General features: G+C 37.9%; 1 protein-coding gene and 1 long non-coding RNA gene across 10 annotated transcripts in view; both read right to left on the reverse strand.

Moving 5' to 3' along the window:
• The window catches only part of LOC125964228 (uncharacterized), a 273,001-nt gene that overhangs the window by 101,892 nt on the left and 157,464 nt on the right, over nt 1–13,645 (reverse strand). The window lies entirely within an intron of this gene.
• KLHL2 (kelch like family member 2) overlaps nt 1–13,645 on the reverse strand; it is a 129,379-nt gene that overhangs the window by 63,145 nt on the left and 52,589 nt on the right. The window contains exon 1 of one of the 9 annotated variants that reach the window (XM_033413386.1): nt 9,136–9,360. The exons of the other annotated variants lie outside the window; for them this stretch is intronic. Coding sequence (XP_033269277.1) covers nt 9,136–9,177 — 42 coding nt within the window. The 5' untranslated portion in view covers nt 9,178–9,360. Of the gene's footprint in view, nt 1–9,135; nt 9,361–13,645 lie in introns of those variants that run through there. 9 annotated transcript variants of the gene reach the window in all.

Raw genomic sequence — 13,645 nt, forward strand, 5'->3', positions numbered from 1 at the left:
AATAATTAGTGATGTTGAGCAGCTTTTCATGTGCTTCTTGGCCATCTGTATGTCTTCATTGGAGAAATGTCTATTTAGGTCTTCTGCCCATTTTTGGATTGGATTGTTGGTTTTTTTAATATTGAGCTACATGAGCTGTTTATATATTTTGGAGATTAATACTTTGCCCGTTGATTCATTTGAAAATATTTGCTCCCATTCTGAGGGTTATCCTTTTTTCTAATTTATGGTTTACTTTGCTGTGCAAATGCTCTGAAGTTACATTAGGTCCCATTTGTTTATTTTTGGGTTTTTTTTCCATTACTGTAGGAGGTGGATCAAAAAAGATCTTGCTGTGATTTATCTCAAAGAGTGTTCTTCCTATGTTTTCCTCTAAGAGTTTTATAGTGTCTGGTCTTACATTTAGGTCTCTAATCCATTTTGACTTTATTTTTGTGTATGGTGTTGGGGAGTGCTCTAATTTCATTCTTTTACATGTAGCTGTCCAGTTTTCCCAGCACCACTTATTGAAGAGACTGTCTTTTCTCCATTGTATATCCTTGCCTCCTTTGTCATAGATTAGTTGAACATAGGTGTGTGGGTTTATCTCTGGGCTTTCTATCCTGTTCCATTAACCTATATCTCTGTTTTTGTGCCAGTACCATATTGTCTTGATTACTGTAGCTTTGTAGTATGGACTGAAATCAGGGAGTCTGATTCCTCCAGCTCCGTTTATTTCCCTCAAGACTGCTTTGGCTATTTGGGGTCTTTTGTGTCTCCACACAAATTTTAAGATTTTTTTGTTCTACTTCCTTAAAAAATGCCATTGGTACTTTGATAGGGATTGCTTTGAATCTGTAGATTGCTTTGAGTAGTATAGTCATTTTAACAATATTGATTCTTCCAATCCAAGAACATGGTATATCTCTCCATCTGTTAGTATCATCTTTAATTTCTTTCATCAGTGTCTTACAGTTTTCTGCATACAGGTCTTTTGTCTCCCTAGGTAGGTTTATTCCTAGGTATTTTATTCTTTTTGTTGCAGTGGTAACTGGGAGTATTTCCTTAATTTCTCTTTCAGATTTTTCATCATTAGTGTGTAGGAATGCAAGAGATTTCTGTGCATTAATTTTGTATCCTGCTACTTCACCAAATTCATTGATTAGCTCTAGTAGTTTTCTGGTGGCATCTTTAGGATTCTCCATGTATAGTATCATGCTGTCTGCAAACAGTGACAGTTTCACTTATTCTTTTCCATTTTATATTCCTTTTATTTCTTCTTCTTCTCTGACTGCTGTGGCTAGGACTTCCAAAACTATGTTGAATAATAATGGTGAGAGTGGACATCCTTGTCTTGTTCATGATCTTAGAGGAAACTCTTTCAGTTTTTCACCATTGAGAATGTTTGCTGTGGGTCTGTCATATATGACCTTTATTATGTTGAGGTAGGTTCCCTCTATGCCCACTTTCTGGAGAGTTTTTGTCATAAATGGGTGTTGAATTTTGTCAAAAGCATTTACTGCATCTATTGAGATGATCATATGGTTTTTATTCTTCAGTTTCTTAATATGGTGTATCACATTGATTGATTTGCATATACTGAAGAATCCTTGCATCCCTGGGATAAATCCCACTTGATCATGGTGTATGATCCTTTAATGTGTTGTTGGATTCTGTTTGCTAGCATTTTGTTGAGGATTTTTGCATCTATATTCATCAGTGATATTGGTCTATAATTTTATTTTCTTCTAGTATCTTTGTCTGGTTTTGGTATCAGTGTGATGGTGGCCTCACAGAATGAGTTTGGGAGTGTTCCTTCCTCTGCAATTTTCTGGAAGAGTTTGAGAAGGATGGGTGTTAGCACTTCTTTAAATGTTTGATAGAATTCACCTGTGAAGCCATCTGGTCCTGGACTTTTGTTTGTTGGAAGATTTTTAATCACAGTTTCAATTTCATTACTTGTGATTGGTCTGTTTATATTTTCTATTTCTTCCTGGTTCAGTCTTGGAAGGTTATACCTTTCTAAGAATTTGTCCATTTCTTCCAGATTGTCCATTTTATTGGCAGAGATTTGCTTGTAGTAGTCTCTTAGGATGCTTTGTATTTCTGTGGTGTCTATTGTAACTTTTCCTTTTTAATTTCTAATTTTATTGATTTGAGTCTTCTCCCCCTTTTTCTTGATGAGTCTGGCTAATGGTTTATCAATTTTGTTTATCTTCTCAAAGAACCAGCTTTTAGTTTTATTGGTCTTTGTTATTGTTTTCTTTGTTTCTATTACATTTATTTCTGCTCTGATCTTTATGATTTCTTTCCTTCTGCTAACTTTGGGTTTTGTTTGTTCTTCTTTCTCTAGTTCCTTTAGGTGTAAGGTTAGATTGTTTGTTTCAGAATTTTCTTGTTTCTTGAGGTAGGCTTGTATAGCTATAAACTTCCCTCTTTGAACTGCTTTTACTCCATTCCATAGGTTTTGGATTGTCATGTTTTCATTGTCATTTGTCCCTAGGTATATTTTGATTTCCTCTTTGATTTCTTCAGTGATCTCTTGGTTATTTAGTAATGTACTGTTTAGCCTCCATGTGTTTGTGTTGTTTACGTTTTTTCCCCTGTAATTCATTTCTAATCTCAGAGCATTGTAGTCAGAAAAGATGCTTAATATGATTTCAATTTTCTTAAATTTACTGAGGCTAGATTTGTGACCCAAGATGTGATCTATCCTGGAGGATGTTCCATGTGCACTTGAGAAGAAAGTGTAATCTGCTGTTTTTGGATGGAATGTCCTGTAAATATCAATTAAATCCTGGTCTATTGTGTCATTTTTGTTTCCTTATTAATTTTCTGTTCAGATGATCTGTCCATTGGTGTAAGTGAGGTGTTAAAGTCCCCCACTATTATTCTGTTACTGTCGATTTCCTATTTTATAGCTGTTAGCAGTTGCCTTATGTATTGAGGTGCTCCTATATTGGGTTATATAATATATATATAATTGTTATATCTTCTTCTTGGATTGATCCCTTGATCATTATGTAGTGTCCTTCCTTGTCTCATGTAACATTCTTTATTTTAAAGTCTATTTTATCTGATATGATTATTGCTACTTTTGATTTCCATATGCATGGAATATCTTTTTCCATCCCTTCACTTTCAATCTGTCTGTGTCCCTAGGTCTGAAGTGGGTCTCCTGTAGACAGCATATATATGGGTCTTGTTTTTGTATCCATTCAGCAAGCCTATGTCTTTTGGTTGGAGCATTTAATCCATTCACGTTTAAGGTAATTTTTGATATGTATGTTCCTATGACTACTTTCTTATTTGTTTTGGGTTTGTAGGTTCTTTTCTTCTCTTGTGTTTCCCACTTAGAGAAGTTCCTTTAGCATCTGTTGTAGAGCTGGTTTGGTGGTGCTGAATTCTCTTAGGTTTTGCTTGTCTGTAAAGCTTTTGATTTCTCCATCGAATCTGAATGAGATCCTTGCTGGGTAGAGTAATCTTGGTTGTAGGTTCTTCCCTTTCATCACTTTAAGTATATCTTGCCACTCCCTTCTGGCTTGTAGAGTTTCTGCTGAGAAATCAGCTGTTAACCTTATGGGAATTCCTTTGTATGTTACTTGTTGTTTTTCCCTTGTTGCTTTCAATAATTTTTCTTTGTCTTTAATTTTTGCTAATTTGATTACTATGTGTCTCGGTGTGTTTCTCCTTGGGTTTATCCTGTATGGGACTCACTGCACTTCCTGGACTTAGGTGGCTATTTCCTTTCCCATGTTTGGCAAGTTTTCGACTATAATCTCTTCAAATACTTTCTCAGGTCCTTTCTCTCTCTCTTCTCCTTCTGGGACCCCTATAATGCGAATGTTGGTTCGTTTAATGTTGTCCAAGAGGTCTTTTAGGCTGTCTTCATTTCTTTTCATTCTTTTTTCTTTATTCTGTTCCGCAGCAGTGAATTCCACCATTCTGTTTTCCAGGTCACTTATCCATTCTTCTGCCTCAGTTATTCTGCTATTGACTCCTTCTAGTGTAGTTTTCATTTCAGTTATTGTATTGTTCATCTCTGTTTGTTTGTTCTTTAATTCTTCTAGGTCTTTGTTAAACATTTCTTGCATCTTCTCGATCTTTGCCTCCATTCTTTTTCTGAGGTCCTAGATCCCCTTCACTATCATTATTCTTAATTCTTTTTCTGGAAGGTTGCCTATCTCCACTTCATTTAGTTGTTATTCTGGGGTTTTATCTTGTTCCTTCATCTGGTATATAGCCCTCTGCCTTTTCATCTTGTCTGTCTTTCTGTGAATGTGGTTTTTGTTCCACAGGCTGCAGGATTGTAGTTCTTCTTGCTTCTGCCCTCTGCCCTCTGGTGGATGAAACTATCTAAGGGGCTTGTGCAAGTTTCCTGATGAGGTGGACTGGTGGTGGGTAGAGCTGACTGCTGCTCTGGTGGGCAGAGCTCAACTTTAATCCACTTGACTGCTGATGGGTGCGGCTGGGTTCCCTCCCTGTTGGTTATTTGGCCTGAGGCAACCCAGCACTGGAGCCTACCTGGGCTCTTTGTTGGGGCTAATGGCAGACTCTGGGAGGGCTCACACCAAGGAGTACTTCCCAGAATTTCTGCTGACAGTGTCCTTGTCCCCACAGTGAGCCACAGTCAACCCCCACCTCTGCAGGAGAGCCTCCAACACTAGCAGTTAGGTCTGGTTCAATCTCCCCTGGGTTCACTGCTCCTTTCCCTGGGTCCCGATGCGCACACTACTTTGTGTGTGCCCTCCAAGAGTGGAGTCTCTGTTTCCCCCAGTCCTGTTGAAGTCCTGCAATCAAATCCCACTAGCCTTCAAAGTCTGATTCTCTAGGAATTCCTCCTCCCGTTGCCAGACCCCCAGTTTGGGAAGCCTGACATGGGGCTCAGAACCTTCACTCCAGTGGGTGTACTTCTGTGGTATATGTTTTTTCCAGTCTGTAAGTCACCCACCCAACATTTATGGGATTTGATTTTACTATGATTGTGCCACTCCTACCATCTTATTGTCGCTTCTCCTTTGTCTTTGGATGTGGGGTATCTTTTTTGGTGAGTTCCAGTGTCTTCCTGTCGATGACTGTCCAGCAGCTGGTTGTGATTCTGGTGTTCTCACCAGAGGGAGTGAGAGCACGTCCTTCTACTCCATCATCTTGATTCAGGTCGAAATGGAAGTATATTGACACAATAAACCTCTATAGCCACAAAGCACTATGATCTAATGGAAAATTTTCATTTGTTTCCTTTTCAATATGCTTCACTAGTATTAACTCTGAGATTGATTTTTAAAATCCTAAGGCACTCTAAGATCCTGAAGTGTATTACAAAATGTCAAAGAAAAAGCAATTATATTGTTAATATAGTCTGAGTATTAATGATATATTCTAAGAATCTAAAAGTGATTAATTCCCATTTAGTGTATATATTGAGAGAGGACCACATTCCAAAAGCTAAAACATCTCTCTTGGGTATGCCAAGCCCTACGAAAAAATGTAAAGTAGGCAGTTTGTCTTGGGGCTGGCCCTCACCACTCCTTCCTACAGACTCCTCCTACATTTCCCGCTTAGTTCTATTCCATCAACCCTGATGCTCTCCACTCAGACCCTGGTGCTTTCACCAGGGTCTCAGCTCCTGCAGGTCACTACTACCAGCATCGCTCCATTTCATTTGCTTTGTAAAACTCAGCACTGTCAGAATCAATCTTTACGTATCTGTTCCCACATTGACTCTCTCTATCCCTGCAAAAGAACATATACTCTGAGACAGTAGTCATCTGTTCTACCCTCTGTTGTATCCTCAGGTAGCAGGAGAATATATAGGTGCTTAATAAATAAATCAACCTGAAAGTAAATTAATTTGTTACTCTGGTGGGTATTTGTATTTTAAGAGATACAATTTTGGATGTCTTTTGACCCAGAAATACTATTCTAAAATGTATATGGGACACTTGTGTCCTACTGCAAATCCTCTCAGTCCCACCTCTTGTTCAAGCTACCACTGCAACAACCAAGTGCAAGTAGGACTTGATCACCTTTGTGAAGATGTAACTTACCAGTGCCTCACCCCAGCCCCTACCGTACCTGTCTGTGGCTGCCTACTGGGGGTGCACTTAGGGACCCACACATGCACAACCTGGAAGCACAGGGGAAACAATGCTTGTGGGACCACCCTGGACCAGTGGAGAATGGTTCAAAGGAAGATGACAGATAAATGCTTCCCCATTTTCTTCCCCAAGCAGATAGCTCTGAGACACATTTCATAAGGCCCCTGAAAAGGTCCTGGTGAAAATAAACATGTCACATTTATATCTATACCACATTTTGAAATGGTTTTCCCTCCTTTTCAATTCAAATCCCCCATATACTCACTGTCACTCTCTTGGATCACTTTCTAACTAAACTAACTGCCCAAAAGCTTTGCTTTCGGGGGAACCCCAGTCTATTATACTACACATGGAACAAACTGTGGATTTGGATATATTTAGTTATAATATTAATTACAGTGCTGTTTATAATATCGAAAATTGAAAAGAACTTACATGTCCAATAACAATGGACAATATAGATTATGCAAATTCTATATTATCAATAAAATTGAATACTTTGTAAGCAAAGATGTCCCTCGGTTTCCACTGGGGACTGGTTTCAGGATCCTCCAAGGATACCAAAATCCACAGATGCTCAAGTCCCTTACATAAAATGGTGTAGTATTTGCATATAACCTACACATATCCTCCCATATACTTCAAATCATCTATAGATTAATTATAATACCTAATAAAAGGTAAATGTTATGTAAATAGTTGTAAATACATTTTAAATGCTATGTGAATAGTTACCAACACACAGCTTTTTGGAACTTCCTGGAATTTTTTTTAAAAATATTTTTAACCTCTGGTTTGTTGAATCCGCACATGTGGAACCTGAAGATATGGCGGGCCCACTGAATTAAAAGAGATATAGTAGATAAATAGTTAATGACTAGGAAGAATGTTCCTAATATATTTAGTATAAAAAGCTAATTTCTAAACAGTCCCCTTTTTTGTAAGTACACATACACATAAACACAGAGACAGTACTAGAGGAATATTCCACAATTGTTAATGGGGTGTTATCTCTGGTTAACAGTAGTATGGAGGCTTTCTATTTTCTTCTTTTTATTTTCTAAATTTTCAGTCATGAATATGCACCATTTAAATGGTCACATATTATTCTAAAGAAAGTCAAGGAGAAGCAAGTAAAGAAATGCCTTTCTGGACCTCTAGAATTCTAGCCAATACAGCAATGGTAAGTGAGCTGTTTATTTAGTGACTATCACCCACCACTCACCATAAACTGCCTCAGTTTGGCCTGTCCTCTGAGTACCATGAAGCTGAAAGGCCTTTAGTCATAAAGCTAGTGTTTTGTAGAACAGTAAGATGTTCTACACATTCCTCTTCTTGTTCATGTGAATAGCAATCTCTTTAAGTGCTCGGAGAAACATGAAGTAAAAGAACATGCCAGCTGATTAAATAAACTTAACTCCATATGCTATCATTTTGTTAAACAGAAAAAAAAATTCCCATCTAGATATGTTGATTTCCAACATATGGAGACACATAAAGCCTAAACATTTTATACTGTGGAGATGTTTTCTGCAATAAACAAAGAAGTGGGGGGAAAGCTACCGCTGACTCCTGAAGACAAGTAGAACACTTGGCACGGAAGACACCCAGGCCAAACAATGAGCACCCATATGACACTCTTACACCAGCTGCACATTTTAAAGTAAGAAGCTTTCATCCTACTTCACATTGTCTGACAAGCCAAATTACATATAAGATGTTTCACTTAGACAAGTACACTCCTTCTGCTTGGCTATTAGGATCTGTAGTTTATTTTCAGCTTGGGTACTTATTCCATAGGGGGAAATAATTTATGTAGTAAATCTTTTAAATCCTGAGCCATTAGCAGGGTGTTTATTAGAAGATACTACCATGGGGTCTGATTATTCCATAGATGTAAGATTTCCAGATGTCTAGGAAAACATGCAAACACGATGCTCACAGCTCAGTCCCTATTAACGTTAGTCAGTGTACTGCTAAAAAGCAAATTTTTATTAATTTCCCAGCCATCTTATAGTCATAACAGAAGCACCTGTTTATTTAAAGTGCCAGGGCCTTGTGTGCCAGGAATGACGTGAAAACATGTAAACAGCTGTCCGAAGGGCAAGAGCAGAGGGTAGAAATTATCCCCAAAGTTAAAGAAGCTATATGTTGTTAGACTAAAAAAGCCTCATTATGAAATATAACCTATAACTTTCATTAGCATATGTCTTCTAAAATCTGCATTTAGTCCCCAATTTATAAATAAGTCATGTTCCACAAGTTTATTTTTTCAACTGGCTACATGACACTCATTGCACATTTACTCATAGAAACAGTATTAAAAATAGTTATAAACCACAATAGCAATGAACATAATATTACTACTTGACTGCTATGACCTCAGGGGGCAGTGGGTACAGAGAAGGAAGAAGAAAGTTTCCTTCCTCTTTCTGGGATGTAGGCCTGGCCAGGGACAGAGTTTTGAAATAGGAAGTGTTTGTCATTGGCATCCTGCCACCTCATTCGCACTTCTACATCTCAAAGCTCTAAAGCTGGGCCACAGGCAGCCAGTTCTCTGTGCTGTGTACCCAGCTATGATCCTCCACCCAGATCTGCCTTTCCTGCTAAGTGTTTCATCCTCTAAATACACCTACCTCGCCTCCCCCTCCGAACACCCTCCCCCCCAACCCAAGCTCCATTCCTTGGGATAGCTACTGCCAGCAGGGTCAAAAGGAAAGCCATCTTATTATTAATTCATATTAAGAGTTAATAACACATCACCTTCCAGGACAAATTCCTTCCAGAGGTATTTAAAGTTTTAAAAGAGGCTGACTCTTAAGCAGAACACATCTGTAATTGATGTGATTTCCAATGATATAATAAATGAAGGAGAAAGGCAAAGGTAGCACTGAAAGAAGAAATATGGGGGCAATATGGTTTTCAGGCAGGATGAAAGCCCCCTCTCCTATACTACCCTTTTTACAGCTGTTTCTTCCATTATTTTTAACCCAAGTTTTCTCTAAAGTCTCCAACTTAGTCAACAGTGACTCAAATGTACAATGAAGACAGCACCTACCTTGCAGAGTTGTTGAAAAAATTTAAAAAGTTGGTCAACCATTCAACACAGTGCCTGGCACATGACCAGAGTAGCACATTAGCGCTAATTCAAGGCTTTTGTTCTTAGTTTGAACATTCAATCCCATTACAATGAAATGCCACGATTTCCTTTCTCCCTCACAAGATGACGTTCTATGCCAGATCATTCACAATAAGCATAAGGTTGCTTTCTTTTTGCATCAAATATTCTAAAAGTAAAAGATATAATCAGGGACAATTTGGAAAAGAACAAACACAACATACAAAAATAGAAAATATATTTGATACCTGACTAATTATCAAATAAATATAAATTAAAATAAGAGCATTTTATGACTACTGATTAAAAAAATTAACATCAAACATTCAGGTCAAGGTATAGTAGACCTTGGCCCCTAGCACATTTTTGCTGTCTCTGTAAACTAGTCAGCTCTCTTAGAAAGGAAACAGGCAACATTCATAAAGAGCTACCAAAAAATATAAAAGTTTAAAGCCTTTGACCCTGAAAGTATGTTCTGGGAATGTACCTTGAGAAAATAGTTCAAAAAATGAAACAGGCTACATCCATGAATTCTACTTTAGCATTACTTACAAGAGTAGGGAAAAAAACAGAAACAACTAAAGATTGAACAGTATGACAATTAACTAAATTATGTTACACTCACATAATGAAATATTATAATCAATGACAATGAAAACTAATAATGGTTGAAAAACTAATATTTCTAAAATATTTGCAATAAGATACAATCATATTATAAAATTAAGTGAATACACAGCTTTAACCTATAATCATACTAGAAAAAGTTTAATGGACATCAATCACGTTCCTTTGATCTCAAGGAACTTGATTAGTAAGACAATGTTGAACAAACAAAACACCTGAACATTCCCACAGGATTCATTTTTCCTAACACATTGTGGACATAAGTAAAGAAAGTGGTCCATGGGTCCTTCAATGACAGCTCGCCTCCCTGCCCTTGCATCCATCAGTTCCATAGCTGGAAGCTTTAGATCTGAATCTAATCTTATCTCTAAGCAGAGAGAACATTAGGGCTCTAATTAAGCAGCTCAACCCAGTGGGCACTAATTTATCCCCACACTGATGTGGCCCTGGGCACTGTGATGCTCTGCTCCCCAGACCCAGTTCCAGTCCACATGCTCCCCTAATTAGGTCCCTTCTCCCAGTGGACCCTACTGTACTGTGTACTGACCACTTCTCTGAGAAACCAAAATCATGACCCTGAGTCCCTGCCCAGAAAGTACAAATGTCTGTTCCCAGGTCCCCTTCCTCCTGTCCTGCCAGGACCTCTTGCCTGGCTCAGCCTTGATTCATCAAACAGGGCCAACCTATCCTATGGGCATTCCCTCATTATTCATTTGAAAAACGTTTATTGAGCTTCTAATTAATACCAACCACTAGTCTAGGTTCTGGGGATTTGGGAGTGAACAAAATGAACAAATATACCAGTCATCCTAGAGCCTGGATTCTAAAAGGCAGTGCTTACATTTGGTAGGGGCATGTGGAGTTTCCATCATCCGAGTGCTCCTGCCCTTCACAGTGGTCTCTGGATCACAAAGTCTAAAGTTCACAGGCATGAGAGTACTCAGGAGCTGTAGATATTAATCCCCAATCTGTCACTGAGTTCCTGTAAAGCCTCAGGGGCAGAATGGAGTTAGTGTGTAAAGAATGGAGAATGGAAACTCTACCACAAGCTCTAGAGTTAGAGAGCTCTGGCCTTGAAGGCTGGATAAGCTCCATACTCACTGTATCACCATAGTCACTTAGCCCCTCAGAGCTGGAATTCTCTGATTTGTAAAAAAAATAAACATCCTCTGTCCAGGATGTTACAAAGACTAAGTGAGGTCAGCATTTAGCAAAGTAACTGAAACACAGAAGGCAGGTAGTCCCTTCTTCCAAGAAGAATATTTTATTCTATTTCTCCTATCATTAATCAGAATTAATCCATTTTAATCTCCTCTCCTTTAGTCTCTCCTCTCTATAATTACTACAAATCAAAACACATGACTGCTGGTCTCTCGACAAACTGAACATACATTTTACTTCTATAGGTCAAAATTCTCTTCTGTATCTCCATCAGATCCTCTAAGATTCTTCCTTTTCACAATCTCAGAATTTCACAAACAACTACCTTCATAACCAGAATTTAAGCCGGTTAGATCAGGGTTGTGAGGTTAAGGCGTCGACCTACTGTCTAAAGAAGAAAATAGACACTGACAAGTGCTATCAGTGGGCCTCAAAAATATATATATTTTTAATTAAAATAAAAACAGGCAAGTTTAAAGGGCCAAGATTATCAGTTAACTCAAAGAACAGAAGTAAGATATACATCTCTTAATACAGGGGACTAAGGACACCTCTGACTTTTCAAAGGTGTTGCATGGATATATTTACAACTATGGAGGATAATCACCAAATTAAATGCCAAATATAATTGTCAAAATAGTTCATATTCATTATCTCCCTTTTGTGTCAGTCATCTGGTCTAAGCACAAATAGGATTGGATTAAACTTTCATTCAAACATGTCTGAAAACCAGAAATTTTTTAAATGAAGGAAAAAAGAAAATTCCTAATATGATCTATTTAAGAGATCCTTTACCAAGGGTTCATTATTCTTCCATCAACAAATATTTCTTCCTTGTTCCAAAATCTGTAATGTTGATAAAAATGGGAGAGTCTTTATCTAACCATCAGTGTTCAGTAGGTATCATAGAATAGTTAATGAGGAACAACTTTACATGTGTAATAAAATGAGTAAGGCCTTAAGCAAGATCTCTATTTTAAAGAAAAAAATTGGGTCATGTGAGGGCACAGTATGACTCAGGTACATCCTACATCCTCCTCTTCCTCTCTTTCTCGTTCTGTCCTCTCCTTCCTCTCGCCCTTTTTGTCCATGCCTATTCCTTTTCCATCTTCTTTCTAAATTGCTTTATATTATTCAGAGGACCCCCATAGATTACCAAATTTACTTCAATGGGATTTTTTCAAGGCTGAAGAGACTGCTAGTAATTTTTAAAGTTTTTTTTGTTTTTTTGTAAATATAATGCTAAATCAAAACAGACATATATGCATGTGCATATGTGCACACACACTCTCTCTCTCATACACACAAACACACACACACGTCATACACGCTTACTCCTTAGACAAATAGCTCTTTTCAGGTACATGTTATTTTTCATCAGAAATTATTCTGTGTTCTCTCCTCTCAATCTTGTCTGCAATCAATATTCATACATCATCTCTCAACTTTGTTTCTCAAAGCCTAGACTTAACATAAAAAAGAGATTGTAAGATAAAATCAAATTATTTCTGGAGAATGAAAAGTGAGAAAATACATGATAAGAAAACACATGTTAAGCAAAACAAAGAAAAAGAAAAAAAATAAAATCATATATAATAGGCAATTAAATAAGTTCATCCATCTTAATAACAGCCTCTACCTGACCCCAACTAGAGCTTAATTATAGTGTGTTATTGTTAATGTCCCTTATCAAAGTGCTTTAACTTTTCTTCATAACAGCCAAAAACTTTAAACACATGTTCCTCAACATGGTAAATTGCAGTAAATCCACACAAAGGAGTACTCAGCATATTTATAAGGGAGAACAAACTACTGGAACATGTGGTAATATACGTGACTCTCACAAATGTTACGTTGTGCCAAAAAAGTCAGCCTCAGAAGAATACATTCTATGTGGTTCTATTTATATGAAGTTCAAGAGGCAAAATTAATATATTATAATAGAGATCATATCACCCTTGAGTTAGGGTGAGGGATTTACAGGGAAGGGGCCTGAAGTTATAAATGTTCAATATCTTGATTTGGGTGGGGTTAACAGGTGTATGCATTTGTTAACACTTAGCAAACTGAACAGCAAATTGAACAGTTAAAATCTATGGAATGTAATCTACAGCCCACCAGGTGGGGGGAAACGATCGCTTTAAGCCACCACTGAGATTAACCAGAGGTCAGTGGAAGGACTTTATAAATTATGAAACAAAATTTTTAATGGAAAATAATAATCCTATCTGATAGAATCCTAAATAAGAAACTAACCCCCCCCAAAAAATCAAATGTACTTACATGACCAAATTTCTACACTAGTCATCATAAAGCTTCTGAATACATGTTAGTGGTACAGCTATACTTTCACAAAGTAAAGTTATCATAAATTATATGTCCTCAGGAAAGGCACAAGTACACTTAAACCAGATGATCAGGGCTTCCCTGGTGGCGCAGTGGTTAAGAACCCGCCTGCACTGGCAGGGGAAACGGGTTTGATCCCTGGTCCGGGAAGATCCCACATGCCGTGGAGCAACTAAGCCCGTGCGCCACAACTACTGAGCCTGGGCTCTATAGCCCGCAAGCCACAACTACTGAGCCCGCGCACCTAGAGCTCGTGCTCCGCAACAAGAGAAGCCACTGCAATGAGAAGCCTGCTCACTGCAAGGAAGAGTAGTCC

The sequence above is a fragment of the Orcinus orca genome, chromosome 4 (assembly GCF_937001465.1).
Source record: "Orcinus orca chromosome 4, mOrcOrc1.1, whole genome shotgun sequence".
In the NCBI taxonomy this organism is placed as follows: Eukaryota; Metazoa; Chordata; class Mammalia; order Artiodactyla; family Delphinidae; genus Orcinus; species Orcinus orca.